This window comes from Asparagus officinalis, chromosome 10 (assembly GCF_001876935.1).
Source record: "Asparagus officinalis chromosome 10, Aspof.V1, whole genome shotgun sequence".
Classification (NCBI taxonomy): domain Eukaryota; kingdom Viridiplantae; phylum Streptophyta; class Magnoliopsida; order Asparagales; family Asparagaceae; genus Asparagus; species Asparagus officinalis.
Window position 1 is genome coordinate 32,600,296 of NC_033803.1, and position 13,150 is coordinate 32,613,445.

Consider the following 13,150-nt stretch of genomic DNA (forward strand, 5'->3'; position numbering starts at 1 on the left):
CCCTCCCCCGCCTCCGCCTCGTCCTCCACCGCTCCTCCGCCTCGTCCTCCACAGCTCTCCGCCTTCTCCTCCACCGCTCCTCCGCCTCCTCCACTGTTCCTCGCCTCCTCCACCGCTCCTCCTCCTCCTCCTCAACCGATCCTCGCCTCCTCCACCGCTACTCTGGCTCCTCCTCAATCACCTCTCGATTCCACCACATCCTCCTCCACCGCCTCATCCTCAGGTCCCCTAATTTACAAAACTCTAGCCTAATTTAATTGACCATTTAACTCAAATTTCCCTATTTACAGCAAATTAATCGAGGACCCGACGTCGTCTTCTCTTCCTCAGACATCCTCTTTCTCTAGCAAACTTATTTAAGGTAATTTCTAAGAGTTTTCTTATTTTTAGTAAATATTGAGTTTTTTCTGCTATTATCTTGTATTTTCTAAAATTTATGGTTATTCATGATTATATTTATGTTCTTCCTTCAACTTCCCTGGCATTTCGGTTTATTTGCATGCACTCTATTATTTTTCTAGGTTTTCTGTAGATATACGGTGACAGATATAATAACTTTCCATCATATTGGCAGGTATATAAATACTTTAACACTTACTTCTAATAATTATGGAAAAATATTGACAGTTATATAAATAGCTTAACACTTTTAATAATTATGGAGTTTTAAGATGATAAAAGAGCTTTCCATCATCCTTTCATAATGAAATATTTGAGAATAATAGCCTACATAGAGCATCAATGATTAGGTGAGGTTGTCTGTAATTTCAAAGACGCAAATCTGAGCTAATTTTTTTTTCAAACTTTGATGTATTACACATACTGTTTTTTAAGAATAGTACCCATATAGTGTGATACCTCATACAACTCATTGGCATCTCTGAGGTATTTATTGTGATTGGCCAACAAGAGTTTTTCTATGATCAGGTTCCTGATGCACCTAGAAGCCTTGGGCTTGCTCTCTATCTCAGCATCTATGGCATTGGAAATTTTATTAGTAGTTTTGTTTTGTCTGTGATTGATGGAGTAACTGAGAGTGCAAGTGAGAGTTGGTTCTCTAATAACCTGAACCATGCACATCTTGACTACTACTATTGGTTTCTGACTGTTCTCAATGCCCTATCGTTTGTGATCTACATGTATTGTGCTCATGCTTTTGTCTATAAGAAGAAAGATAATGGCGCATTGTAATGCCAACTTTCTGAAAAGAAAAAAAATATTCAAGTAGCATAAAAAGAATATTTGTTTGTTGTGTGTTTGAAATGCCTGGTTGAATCTTGATACAAAACTAATGTGGGACTTGAAGCGCCTCAAAGACGAAAAACTTACACTTCATTAAACTTTTTGGCTTTTAATTGTAACCCTATATTCGAAGCAAAGTCATGATCATGCTTAGCTTATTCCCTAAATTCATGTTTTTAGAAGTTATCACTGATAATTCATTTTATTTAGGTTATCATGGCCCGCAACTACATTAGAGATAAGGATTGGATGTACGTGGGTCGTGCAGAACGCATGCAATTTATTTTCGTTAATGGAGTTAGTGCTTTCATGGATTTTGTACGTAGACACAATATGATCTGACATGGGAGACTCATTTGTCCATGTAATAGATGCGCGAATAGGTTGCATCAATTGGAGGAAGAAATAGAACTTCACATTGTGAAGAATGGTTTTGTTAGCGATTACAAAAATTGGGTATACCATGGACAAATTGAAGGTCTCAGTGATGCAGATGAAGAAGAACAAGAAGAAGATAACTTATTTCTTGATGAGGAAATGGAGGAAATGGTTGAGGTAGCTCTAGGTAACACTAACACTGCTGAAGATCCTCCTTTCGGAGGAGGACATCGTGAAGACAATTATGACAAATATATGAATGATGCTAGAAGGCCAATTTATGAGAATGCAAAACACTTCAAGCTGTCATGGTTTGTCCATCTATTCCAGATTAAACGTCTAAATAAATGAAGCAACAAGTCATTTACGATGCTCCTCAAGTTTCTTAAAGATTCTATGCCTCCGAGGAACCATGTGCCTAATAGCTGGTATGAAGCTCAAAAGATAATGTCTAATCTGGGTCTAAAGTGTGAGATGATACATGCATGTCCCAATGATTGTATAATTTACTGGAAAGAAAATTCAGATAAGAAGGAGTGTCCTACTTGCGGAGAGGCTAGATATAAGAAGAAAGTTCATAGTCAAAAGAAGAATATACCTATCAAGATAGTACGATACTTTCCCATTACACAGAGGCTACAGAGGCTATTCAAGTGTAAGAAGACAGCGGTGGCGATGACTTGGCATCACCGTGCACGTCCAAGTGAAAATGGACGAATGAGTCATCCTAGAGATACGCCTGCATGAAAGGATTTTGACAGTAGGCACCCAACATTTAGTCAGGAACCTCGCAATATCAGACTGGGATTGGCTAGTGATGGTTTTTGCCCCTTTAGCTTTAAGGGTAATCCCCACAGCACATGACCTGTTGTGATGATGGTTTATAACCTCTCACCGTGGTTGGCTATGGACCAATCATATTTCATGATGCCTCTTCTTATTGATGGTCCAAAGTCACCGGGAAACAATATTGACGTCTATCTTCGACCTCTTATCGAAGAGTTGAGGTCTTTATTCATCGATGGTGCGGAGACATACGATGCGGACATGGGGACAAACTTCACCATGCGTGCAGCCTTAATGTGGACAATCAACGATTTTCCTGCATACGGAATGCTATCTGGTTGGTTTGTACATGGTTACACTGCATGTCCTTACTGTCATCTCCAGACAACATCGAGAAGACTACCCTTTAGCAATAAGACTTGTTATTGCGGCCATCGGCGCATGTTGGATGAAAATCATCCGTACAGAGATGACATCATCCACTTTGATGGTACTAAAGAGAATCGTCCGCGTCCAAACCCATTATCTGGAGAGGATATACTTGCTCAGTGGAATGATAAAAACAACGTGACTTTCGGAAAAGTTAAGGGAAGGCAAGAAACACCACAGGGATGGAACAAGAAAAATATCTTCTTCGAACTACCCTACTGGAAGACAAATAAAGTGAGGCACAATCTAGACGTCATGCACATTGAGAAGGGAGTATCTGAGCACATACTTAATTTATTTCTCTGTAAAGATGGAAAATCAAAAGATAACCTCAAAGCTCGAAGGGATCTCCAGGCGTGGAACATTAGAAAAGAGTTGCATCCTATACCGAAGGCAGGGAATCCAGACCAATTTGTACTCCCTAATGCCGTGTATCACATGTCACCAGATGAGAAGAAAAAGTTTCTTCAGGTGTTACATGAGTTGAAGGTTCCTACAGGGTTTTCAGGATCATTTAGTAAAAAGATAAAGATTGTTAAAGGCAAGATCGAAGGGTTGAAGAGTCATGATCACCATATTATTATAGAGCATCTTCTTCCACTCTCTCTCAGGGCTTCCCTTCCTAAATCAGTCGGTTTAGTGATCAACGATCTTTGCGGATTCTTTCGGGAGTTGTGCGCTAAAAACATTGAGGATGATAAGTTGAAGAAGTTAGAAGCTGAAATTCCCTTAATTTTGTGCAAGCTTGAGTGAATTTTTCCACCATCATTCTTTGATATCATTGTACACCTGACTGTTCATCTTGCAACCGAGGCTAGGCTTGCCGGACCGGTACAATATCGATGGATGTATCCTATCGAAAGGTACCTTTAGTTTTACCGTTAACGTAATCGATATATTTTTCTTTTACATCTTGGATGTGATGATTTGGTGTTAAGCTTTTGTAGGTACCTTCTCACTCTGAAAAATTATATTCGCAATAGAAATCGGCCAGAGGGTTCTATTATGGAAGGTTATCTGCTAGAGGAAGTAACCACTTTTTGTTCCCGTTATCTGGATGAAGATATTAAGACAAAACTCAACAGACCTCTTGTGATTCATGACGGACCATCAAAAAAGCCGGACTACAATAGAATGACTCTCACATTTATCAACAAGATTCATCGCTTTATCCTTCTCAATATCGAATGCCTTGGAGAAGTTAGAAAGTACGTCTATTTCGCATAATTATATATGTTTATATGACATAATATACTTCTCACATTAACTACTAATTTTGACATTAGAATACACATGGATGAAATACGTGCAATGCATAGTAATTGGAATGAGGCACGCGTTGAAACACATCATCAGGACAATTTTTGCAATTGGTTTAAACATTATGTAAGATTTCTATTATCTCAATTTTTGACTCATTCATCCAATCTAATCTAACATCTTTATGTAATTGTCGTATTGACCTTTTTGTCAGAGTCGATTACCAAGTGTAGAATCAATATTAGATAAGGAACTTGGATATTTGGCTACACTTCCAGATGCTGAAGTTAAATACTATAAAGGATTCGGTGTTGGCGGTTACAAGTTTGAAATCAAGTCTATAGAAGAATCTCGAACCACTCAAAATAGTGGAATTGCAACCTTAGGCACTAATGACGAGATATACTATAGGTACCTTGATAACATACTTGGTATCAACTATCCTGGACGAGCAGGATGCATTTATGTCTTTCAATGTGTTTGGTATGATATGAAGACTGGAACTGGTATGTGGAGAGACAATTACTGGACTTGGGTAGATGAATATGGATTGACGAGTGTAAACACCACACGTTTTTCCTTTGAGGATGATCCATTTATATTTCTAGAACAAGCATTTCAAGTATACTACTCGAAGTGCTTGAGGCATTCGGGGTGGAGTGTTGTATGTCGATGGAGGCCCAGGGATACTTACGACGTCCCACGGTTCATAGATTCGGAGGTTGTAGAGATCAATGATGACGAAGAATTTGAGCAGGGAGAGGTTGTATGTCAAGATAAATCTCCTGAATCTGATAAAATTTCATGGGTTAGGAATGATTTGAATAGTGAAATACTTGTAGATATTCCTATAATTTCTAGGGAATCTGAAGAACCTAACACTTCTGTAAAGCGAAAAAGGTAAGTATTATAAAAATTCATGTTGTTTAAAATTATATCTTTAAATTTATATATATGTCTATTTCACATATATCTTATATGAATTGTACAATTATTTATAGGGCTTGACGAATATGTCTGGAGTTCCATCACGGAGCAAATCACGTAGACTTTTACAGCGCGGAGATCTGCATCGTCAAGCGAGAGAGCGTAGGAGAGAACTCGAATCTGCTCATGTTTCTACATCCATACCTAGCGTTGGGGAGTTTACTCCAGTTAGAGGTAACTATTTATTTTTCTTTTGATTCTGTTTTAACATGTCACCTAATCTTCATCCCTTATAAAAATCTAGTCAGATGCAAAATAGTTTTTTACTTGCACTCCATCTCTTACACAGATATAGATTCAAATCAAAATGCACCCACACAAGAAAATGATTTACAGACGACCCCCCCTTCACACACTATACCTTCTGGACAATCGTCAGGTCAGTATCTTTCTTCATTATCTTTTGTTGATTAAGGTGTTTTTTGCTAAGAAATGGTTACATAATGCTTCTATCTCTTACATAATTTTGGAAGACTTCTTTACAAGTTCACGTATTATTAGCGTCCCAATTCCATATTGTAATCATCTTACCCACACATGTGCACCGGTGTTTGCACATCTTGTAAACATTTTGTAATCATTTTGGGCCTGCACACTCCATATGCACACTGTTGTGTATCGTCTGCAGATACACAGTAGATAAACACACTGCTGTGTATCTGCTGTAGGTACACAAGAGTTGTGATGCTTGTGTAAATATCTGAAGCATGTAGATTGATTTTTTAAATGATGTTCTTGGCAATCTTTCTGTTGAGATGTGCAAGTAGATGACTGGTGTGAGGGAAGGTCCATTGTGGCTGGAAGATCTCCCTCATTTGGAAAGTGTTAGTATTTGTAAATGCAATTAGATTGATTTTTTTAACAAAATCTCCAATATGTCTGATGAGGCTTCAGCTTAGCAAGCATATGAAAAGGGCCTGAGGGCAATAAAAACTAGGGTGATATCTACAGAGCACACTTAAAATTATATCTTATTGCAATTGCCAATTTTGCAGGATAATGTATCAATTTTGCAGGCTCATGTATCATTTTATTAATGTTTTTAGTTTTATGCAGTTAGTTTCTGTGGTGCAACCTTGCATTATTCGACTTAGCATTATTCGACCAAGAATACTTTAGCATTACTATACTAAGAATACTCTTTTTGCTTAGTGCACTAACTGTCCCGTGAACACAAAACATGCTGCTGGTTAACAATGTCAAATATGGAGAAAATAAACTTGATGTACCAGTTCCTCTCTCTGTCAACTTGATCAAAGTCAAGGCTCTTGTTGACAATCTTGTGCTTGGTTCTTGCAGTGTGGAATCTGGAGATGGTGATCCAAAGTTTTGTTGTTGAAGCCATTTTTTTGTTGTTGTTCCAATGGCTTTGGTCTTGTATGACTATCATCAACCTTGAGCACATTTATATGCGAGTAATTGGGGGTGTCACATGACAAGGATACTGTTAATATTTTACTGACATAAGTGCGTAGTAAAAGATAATAAATGGTTTTCTTACATGTACATCCTCATCAATATATTTACCATGTGTTTTCTTAATAATCCAAGAGGCCCCACTTCAAACATTGTTTGATTATCACTTAGATGTAGCTAGTGTGAAAAGCTCAGATCATGCAATTTGAACTTACATAAATAATTTTTATTGTCCAGCTGCATCTACATCTGCACCGGTAGGTGTTCCAAAACACTCTTTTAATCTTCGTCCTAATCGTGCTCTGAAACGTGCGGAGCGACAGGGCGATGGAGGTAGCCGTTTGTAAATATATCATTTTAATTTATATTATTTATTATTCTTAATATTATCTAATATCTTATATGTCTCATCACATACAGTGCAGTCACAATCCTCTGTTCGCACTCGAGGCTCTAATACTAAACATAACCTGCATCCTGATGCTGAAAAGGGAGAGAAGGCATGGCCTTTGTACCTTAATAATAGGGGCCGCCCCATTGGTGAGTATGCTGAGAAATGGGGAAAGTATGTGGGGGTGGAGAGCCGTGTGTACTGCAAATATCCTCTTCATTTAGAATGGGGCGATGAACATAATAGGTCATTTGATGATTTCTTTATAAGATGTCAGGTATAAATATGTTTATATTTTGATTTATCTGATTAATTTGTTATCATTTGGTACAATCTATTTTAACCATAATGTGATTCATTTATTGAATATGCAGAAGGATTATGAGTTTCTCCCCATGGATCCTAATCAGCCCCTCTCCCATCATGTTGTTTATCGAGGAATGAAGTCTCAGTTGCAAGAGAGGGTCCGGTAGAATAGGTGTCAGGTAAAACAAGAGTGTTTTGAGGTGTGGAAAAATACTCCCGAAGCAGAGAGAGGCTCTCTGGACTACTCAGGCATTTTCTTGGATTGATAGAGACTCATGGGCTAATTTGTGCGCTTATTATGATTCAGAGGACAAGAAGGTGTATAGTTTAAACTAAAATAAAATGTTTAGTAGCTAATTAATTTTGCTTTTGTTTGATTACAAATCTAAATATGATAATAACATGTAGGACGAGGCAAGACGTAATGCGCAGAATCGGGCATCAAATTTGCATGGTCGAGCAACTTATACAGGTGGCTCGAGGAACATGTCTCGGGCTATGGATCGATTGGTAAATTTGCTTCTTAAAGCTATTTAAAATTCAAATTATATAATTCTTAATGATTTGATCGATTATACAACATATTTTTGGTGAATTGTAGAAAAGTCAAATCATTGAGGATGGTGGCACACCTACAATGTTGAAACTATATTTGGGTACCCACTCGTCATCAGTAGATAAGATTACTGGAGAGTATACATACCCGGACAACAGCACTAAAGAGTATTGCGTAAGTCTTCTTTGGATGAAAATATCTTTACTACACATGAATTTCTTGATTTGGATGGAGCTGCCATTTTTTACATTTGCTCTTTACTAGAATTTGATGCGCACATGGTACTAGCAATAACTGTTTCTTTTCAGTTCGTCGATTGAAAGCATTTGTGCTAACAAAAGTTGAATTGAGGATGAAATAAGAAGCTCTTTAATTAATGAGGCTGTTTGAAGTTCTTTCATTGAGTTTTTAAATAAAAACGATGAAATAAGAAGCTCTTTAATTAATGAGGCTGTTTGAAGTTCTTTCATTGAGTTTTTAAATAAAAACGTCCAATCAGATAATCTTATACAATTAATGAGAACTCTGTGGTGCTTGAATTGTCTAATGATTTAGTACTGACTCAATCAGTCAAAATATTAAGAATGTTGTCTGATGGAATTATGGGAAGATATTGCTTATAAGGGGATGTTTGCTTGTTTCCGAAAAAAGCAAGATACTAAATCACAAGTTGATAAGTCTCAAAGTACAAAATATCATGAATGAAACAAAAATAGAATGGCTCAAAATGCTTTTTTTTTATTTTTTGGAAAACTCACCATCATTGAGGATGGCAATAATTAGAACCATGAATGGTGAGAAATCATTGAGGCTGGGGCATCATTGACACCATCTCCAGTCATTCCACATATGTGCTTCTTCTCTTGCAATCTCTTCACAATTTCATATTTGTGCTCTGTTTTAAAGAAGATCAAATACTAATTGCTTTAATGTTACTGTAGTCAAATTTGTAGTGTATTGCATATTGTTTCTTTCACTATGTTCATTTTAAATTTGCAGTGTATTGCATACTGTTTCTTTCACTATGTACATAGAGAAAATGTTAGGCCTTTTTGGCATAAGTACAGATCACCTCATAGTTTTAAGCCCATAGCAAAGAAAAACAATATGCAAAAATACAGATCACCTGCAACTTTGATTGTTCTAGTTTATTTCTGTATCCTGCCTTTAGTCAATCATCTACACTTCAACTGCTTTAATCCATATCAAGGATTGAATTGCTTTTATGCTATAATCATACTTCTATTTTGTTTTTATTTTTTCTTAAATATATCTACTTCTGCGTTGTCGACTTAAAGTTGAATACTTTATACTAGAGTAGAATCGAGTCATCTAGGAGGCAACCTTATCAGGGGTCGATTCAGCCACAGAGGACGATGCACTTTGTTTCACCCAGATGTTAGATTCCATGCACGGAGGGCATCACGGTGGTTATGAAAGAGCCATGGGCATTGATGCCACTTGGACTTACTTGAGGGCGTCCTCCATACCGGAAATCGACACTTCTAATCAAGAGCTACGTCGCGACGTGGCTGATCTTAGAACTCGGGTAGCTGAGATGGAAAGTCCCAGGGAGCAGCTTAGGGAGGAGTTTAGGTCTCAGATGCAGTTGATTACTAACAATATGGTACATATGCTAATATTCACACACTCGCATACATATGTACATTGGCATACACAAATACATACATCTTATACTTATACACGTAAACATACACATAGACTTAACACTCAGACATGTATACACTCATACATTGCTATTACTTTATAGGTTAATTCTCAGGTCGCTCGTCCTGCTCCCACTCGTAATGATCCACCAGCTTTTACTCGTCCGACTCCAATTCCTCAGCCCGCTACTGATATACCACATTCTGCTCGTCCTGCTTCAACCGCTAACACTTCTACTTCCAGTGCTCAAGGTCTGTCACATGAGAATATTGCTAGGATATTTGCAGACTTAAGGCGTTCGGGCTTGTCCCAAGAGGATATTCTTCGATGAATTTCTTCTGTTCATTGGCTGGATGGATCAGGCCGCTCCTATCTTATATTTTGATGTATGAGACATTTTGGATATTAGAGACAAATATATAATATTGAATACTTTTCATTGTGAGATATTGAGTAATCATTGTGCATGTATCTCTAATATTACATTTTGAGTAATTATTGTGTATTTATATATAACATTAAATTTTTAGCACCGTTTGAGATATTTTTGGGTATGTATATGTTTTTTATTTTATTGTGAGATATTGAGTATCATTGTGTAAATGTGTATTTTAAATGTAAGTAGGTAAATAAATAAAATACTAAAATAAAAAAATAATTAAAATTAATAGGCCAAACGGTTGTAACCGTTTGGTCAGATACTTGTCCAAACGGGTGAAACCGTTTGGGATAACAAACTATACCAAACAGTTGGAACCGTTTGGCCAATAGTTAGGCCAAACGGTTCTAACTGTTTGGCCAAGTTTTTGGCCAAACGGTTACGACCGTTTGGTATAGTTTGTTGTCCCAAACGGTTATAACCGTTTGGGATAACTTCCAAACGGTTGTAACCGTTTGGGCAACGACCTAAACAGTTACAACCGTTTGGGCAACCGTTGGGGAAAACTCATCCCCAATGGCTTTAGCCCAAACGGGTTTTTCCCCTTTCCCAAACGGTTGGAACCGTTTGGGAGGGGGTTTTCCCAAACGGTTCCAACCGTTTGGACTGCCCTGTTTTGTACTAGTGACATTACTAATCCTCCAAGCTGATCAAATAGGTCGTCTATACTGGGCAAAGGATACATGTGTTTTATCGTCACCTTGTTTAACTCCCTGTAGTTGATGCACATTCTCCCGATGCCATCTTTTTTTACTAGCAACAATATTTTTCGCCATGATGACGCACTAACTCTAATGAAACCTTTTTGCTTGAAGTCTTCAGTCTGAGCTTTCAACTCTTCTAACCCTTTTAGTACCATCCTATATGGTGCTTTAGATATTAGTGTTGTATCTGATAAGAGATATATAGTAAACTTCATGTCTCAATTAGGGGACAAACCTAGTAATTTTTCTAGAAATACATTCATGAATTCTAACACCACTCACAATAACTCCCACTCTCCAATTGGCTCTTCAACTTCAATGAGCGCTAGCACATTATCGAACTTTGGTGATATTTCATACGTAAGAAGGTGGGAATTATTTTTGTTGGGATTGATGATCCCTGGTTACAACTTCCACAATCTAGAGACTAAACCACAAGCTCACAATATGTCGCCGTCATCCCCTTACAGCCCTCGTCGGAGTTCCCCGACGTCGCGCACCACCGCGTCAGATCCGACCCGCGCCGTCAGCGTCGATACATTCGACGAACCCCAAGGCAAGATCCCTCTTGCTCAGATCTGAATTATTTGCATAGTATATTATGACTATTTATCTGTGTGGGTTGTTTGCTGAATAATATTGATCTAAATAATTGATATGTGATAAATAGTGTTTTTAGAATAATTATAATAAGTTAAAAGAATTTGTTTCGAGGAAAAAGAATTATTTTAGAATATTATGACCAGTGAGGTGTTAAAATTAGAATTTACGTAATTTTATTGAAAAAGGAATAAATTAAAGGTAAATTATAAAATAGAAAATATTATTTCCATGCAGAAAAAGAATAACATGGTTAGGAAAAATATTGGTTGGACAGTGCCTAAATCGAACCTACTTGACGTGTCGACACGCGTGAGTCGACACGAAAGACGGAGTGTGACGACCGATCTTCGAGTCGACGCCATAAGTCAACTCGAAGGGCAGTGAGACCCGGCCCGACAAATCATAGGATTTTATTAGGAGTAATGTCGACATTTCATGTGTATGATAACTACTAATTGTGATCCCTCTTATACTGTTCATGTATAACATTTTGTTCGTAGTCTCTAATCATGTTTTATAATCTTTATTTTATTAGACTTAATTACTTGTTGTTCCATGCTGTGATTGAGAACCTTAGTAGTTCATGTCCTTAGTGGCCTGGCGTGTCGTGTACAAGACCTAAATACCTGTGTTTTGTTGACTTAGAAAAACAATGAGTGTTGGGATGGAAATTCTTGGTTCAGGTGATATCGTGGATGTTGATTATTTCGAGGCTCGCACCAGTGGATCGTTTCACTCTGGGGTGGGTCTGAGGAGCAGTGATATGTGGATGTTTATGTATTTTCCAGGCTCGCACCAATGGATCGTTTCACTCTGGGGTGGGTCTGAGGAGCAGTGATATCGTGATTGTGTATCGTAGTTGTTGATTATTTTTTAGGCTCGCACCAGTGGATCGTTTCACTCTGGAGTGGGTCTGAGGAGTTGGGATATTTGTGATTTACGATTAGTCAGTTACCCGAGGATATGAATGTTGGCTCTGTGTGAGATAGGGACCAGTGAGTTGTGATAGGATGACTAGTTGTTTTCTTTTCATACATAGATCAGGATTAATATTTAATTATCTACAATTTGAGACATATAGTATATACATGAGGGTTTCCTTGTTTGGATTATTTCGCTCGACGTACTACGTCTCGAGTTGTAGATTTTTAAGTATTAATTCCATCTATTGTATGACCTTGTTGCTTGGATGTTTTTTTTTATTGCTACCTGCATGATCTTCTTACTTGGTTGATTTTTGGATTCTTCTGATTATTAGTATTCCAGTTGCATGCCTCTAACATTATTACTATCATCACATGTTCTATTTCTATTTCTGTTATAGCATTGACCACGCATATATTATCATTACTGTTATTGTATTTGTTCCTGCCTTGGGGGATCTTTCCGTGTGTTCCACACGCTGACGTACTCTTATTTTCTGGGTGTATGTCAGATTTAGGAGATGAGCAGCCTCATTTCGGGATAGTACAGGAACCAGATGATTTGTAGCAGTAAGGTCTTCCAGATGGATCAGAAGAATAACCTGAAGCTTAGACTTTATTTCTGTAGTAGTTGATGAGCGCTAGATCTCTTTTGCAGAACCTTACTTTAGTCTGATGTTAGATTTAGTTGTTTTAGTAGTACTTTCCTTTATTTCTGTTGGATTATGTATTTTTATATTTTTAGTTGGACCGTTTTGTAATAAGGGCGTGTTTGACCCATATTTTTAGGTCTGGGATGATTTACCATTGATGATATGTTTATTTTTATTCTGGGTTGTCTTTATATTCTTACTATGTATGATCGGGGACCTGTGACTTCGCATTATACTTATTTCCAGATGTTTAGCGTATTAGATTGAGAAGAAAAGAAAAGAGAGAAAAAAAAAGTAGAGTATATTTCTTCTCAATCTAATACGTCGCGGGCTTGTTCACGTTCCGGTTCTCGTGTATTTTGGGAAGCGGGGTGTGACACTAATGCATGTCTCATATCCATCATGCCTG

The 13,150-nt window shown here is 37.6% G+C and overlaps 1 protein-coding gene across 3 annotated transcripts; it reads left to right on the forward strand.

The window, feature by feature from the left end:
* On the forward strand, positions 111–12,878 carry LOC109826113. Of its 3 annotated transcripts, none has more exons than XM_020393085.1 (10): positions 111–223; positions 291–361; positions 5,097–5,256; positions 5,372–5,461; positions 6,736–6,831; positions 6,919–7,166; positions 7,264–7,513; positions 7,604–7,705; positions 7,797–7,925; positions 12,601–12,878. In XM_020393085.1, exons 3-7 carry the CDS (start codon positions 5,109–5,111, stop codon positions 7,360–7,362), a joined length of 681 nt encoding a protein of 226 aa, XP_020248674.1. In that variant the 5' UTR covers positions 111–223; positions 291–361; positions 5,097–5,108; the 3' UTR covers positions 7,363–7,513; positions 7,604–7,705; positions 7,797–7,925; positions 12,601–12,878. The 3 variants fall into 3 exon arrangements, with proteins under 3 accessions (XP_020248674.1, XP_020248671.1, XP_020248672.1); XM_020393082.1 differs by lacking the exon at positions 12,601–12,878 and adding an exon at positions 9,073–9,866; XM_020393083.1 differs by lacking the exon at positions 12,601–12,878 and adding an exon at positions 9,523–9,866.

What these genes read in the sequence shown, in the direction of transcription:
- LOC109826113 (XM_020393085.1), top strand. Translation starts at nt 5,109, where the DNA reads ATGTCTGGAGTTCCATCACGGAGCAAATCACGTAGACTTTTACAGCGC. An exon ending in GGAGCGACAGGGCGATGGAG is followed by an intron (nt 6,832 to 6,918) that starts GTAGCCGTTTGT and finishes CATCACATACAG; the next exon opens with TGCAGTCACAATCCTCTGTT. An exon ending in ATTTCTTTATAAGATGTCAG is followed by an intron (nt 7,167 to 7,263) that starts GTATAAATATGT and finishes TTGAATATGCAG; the next exon opens with AAGGATTATGAGTTTCTCCC.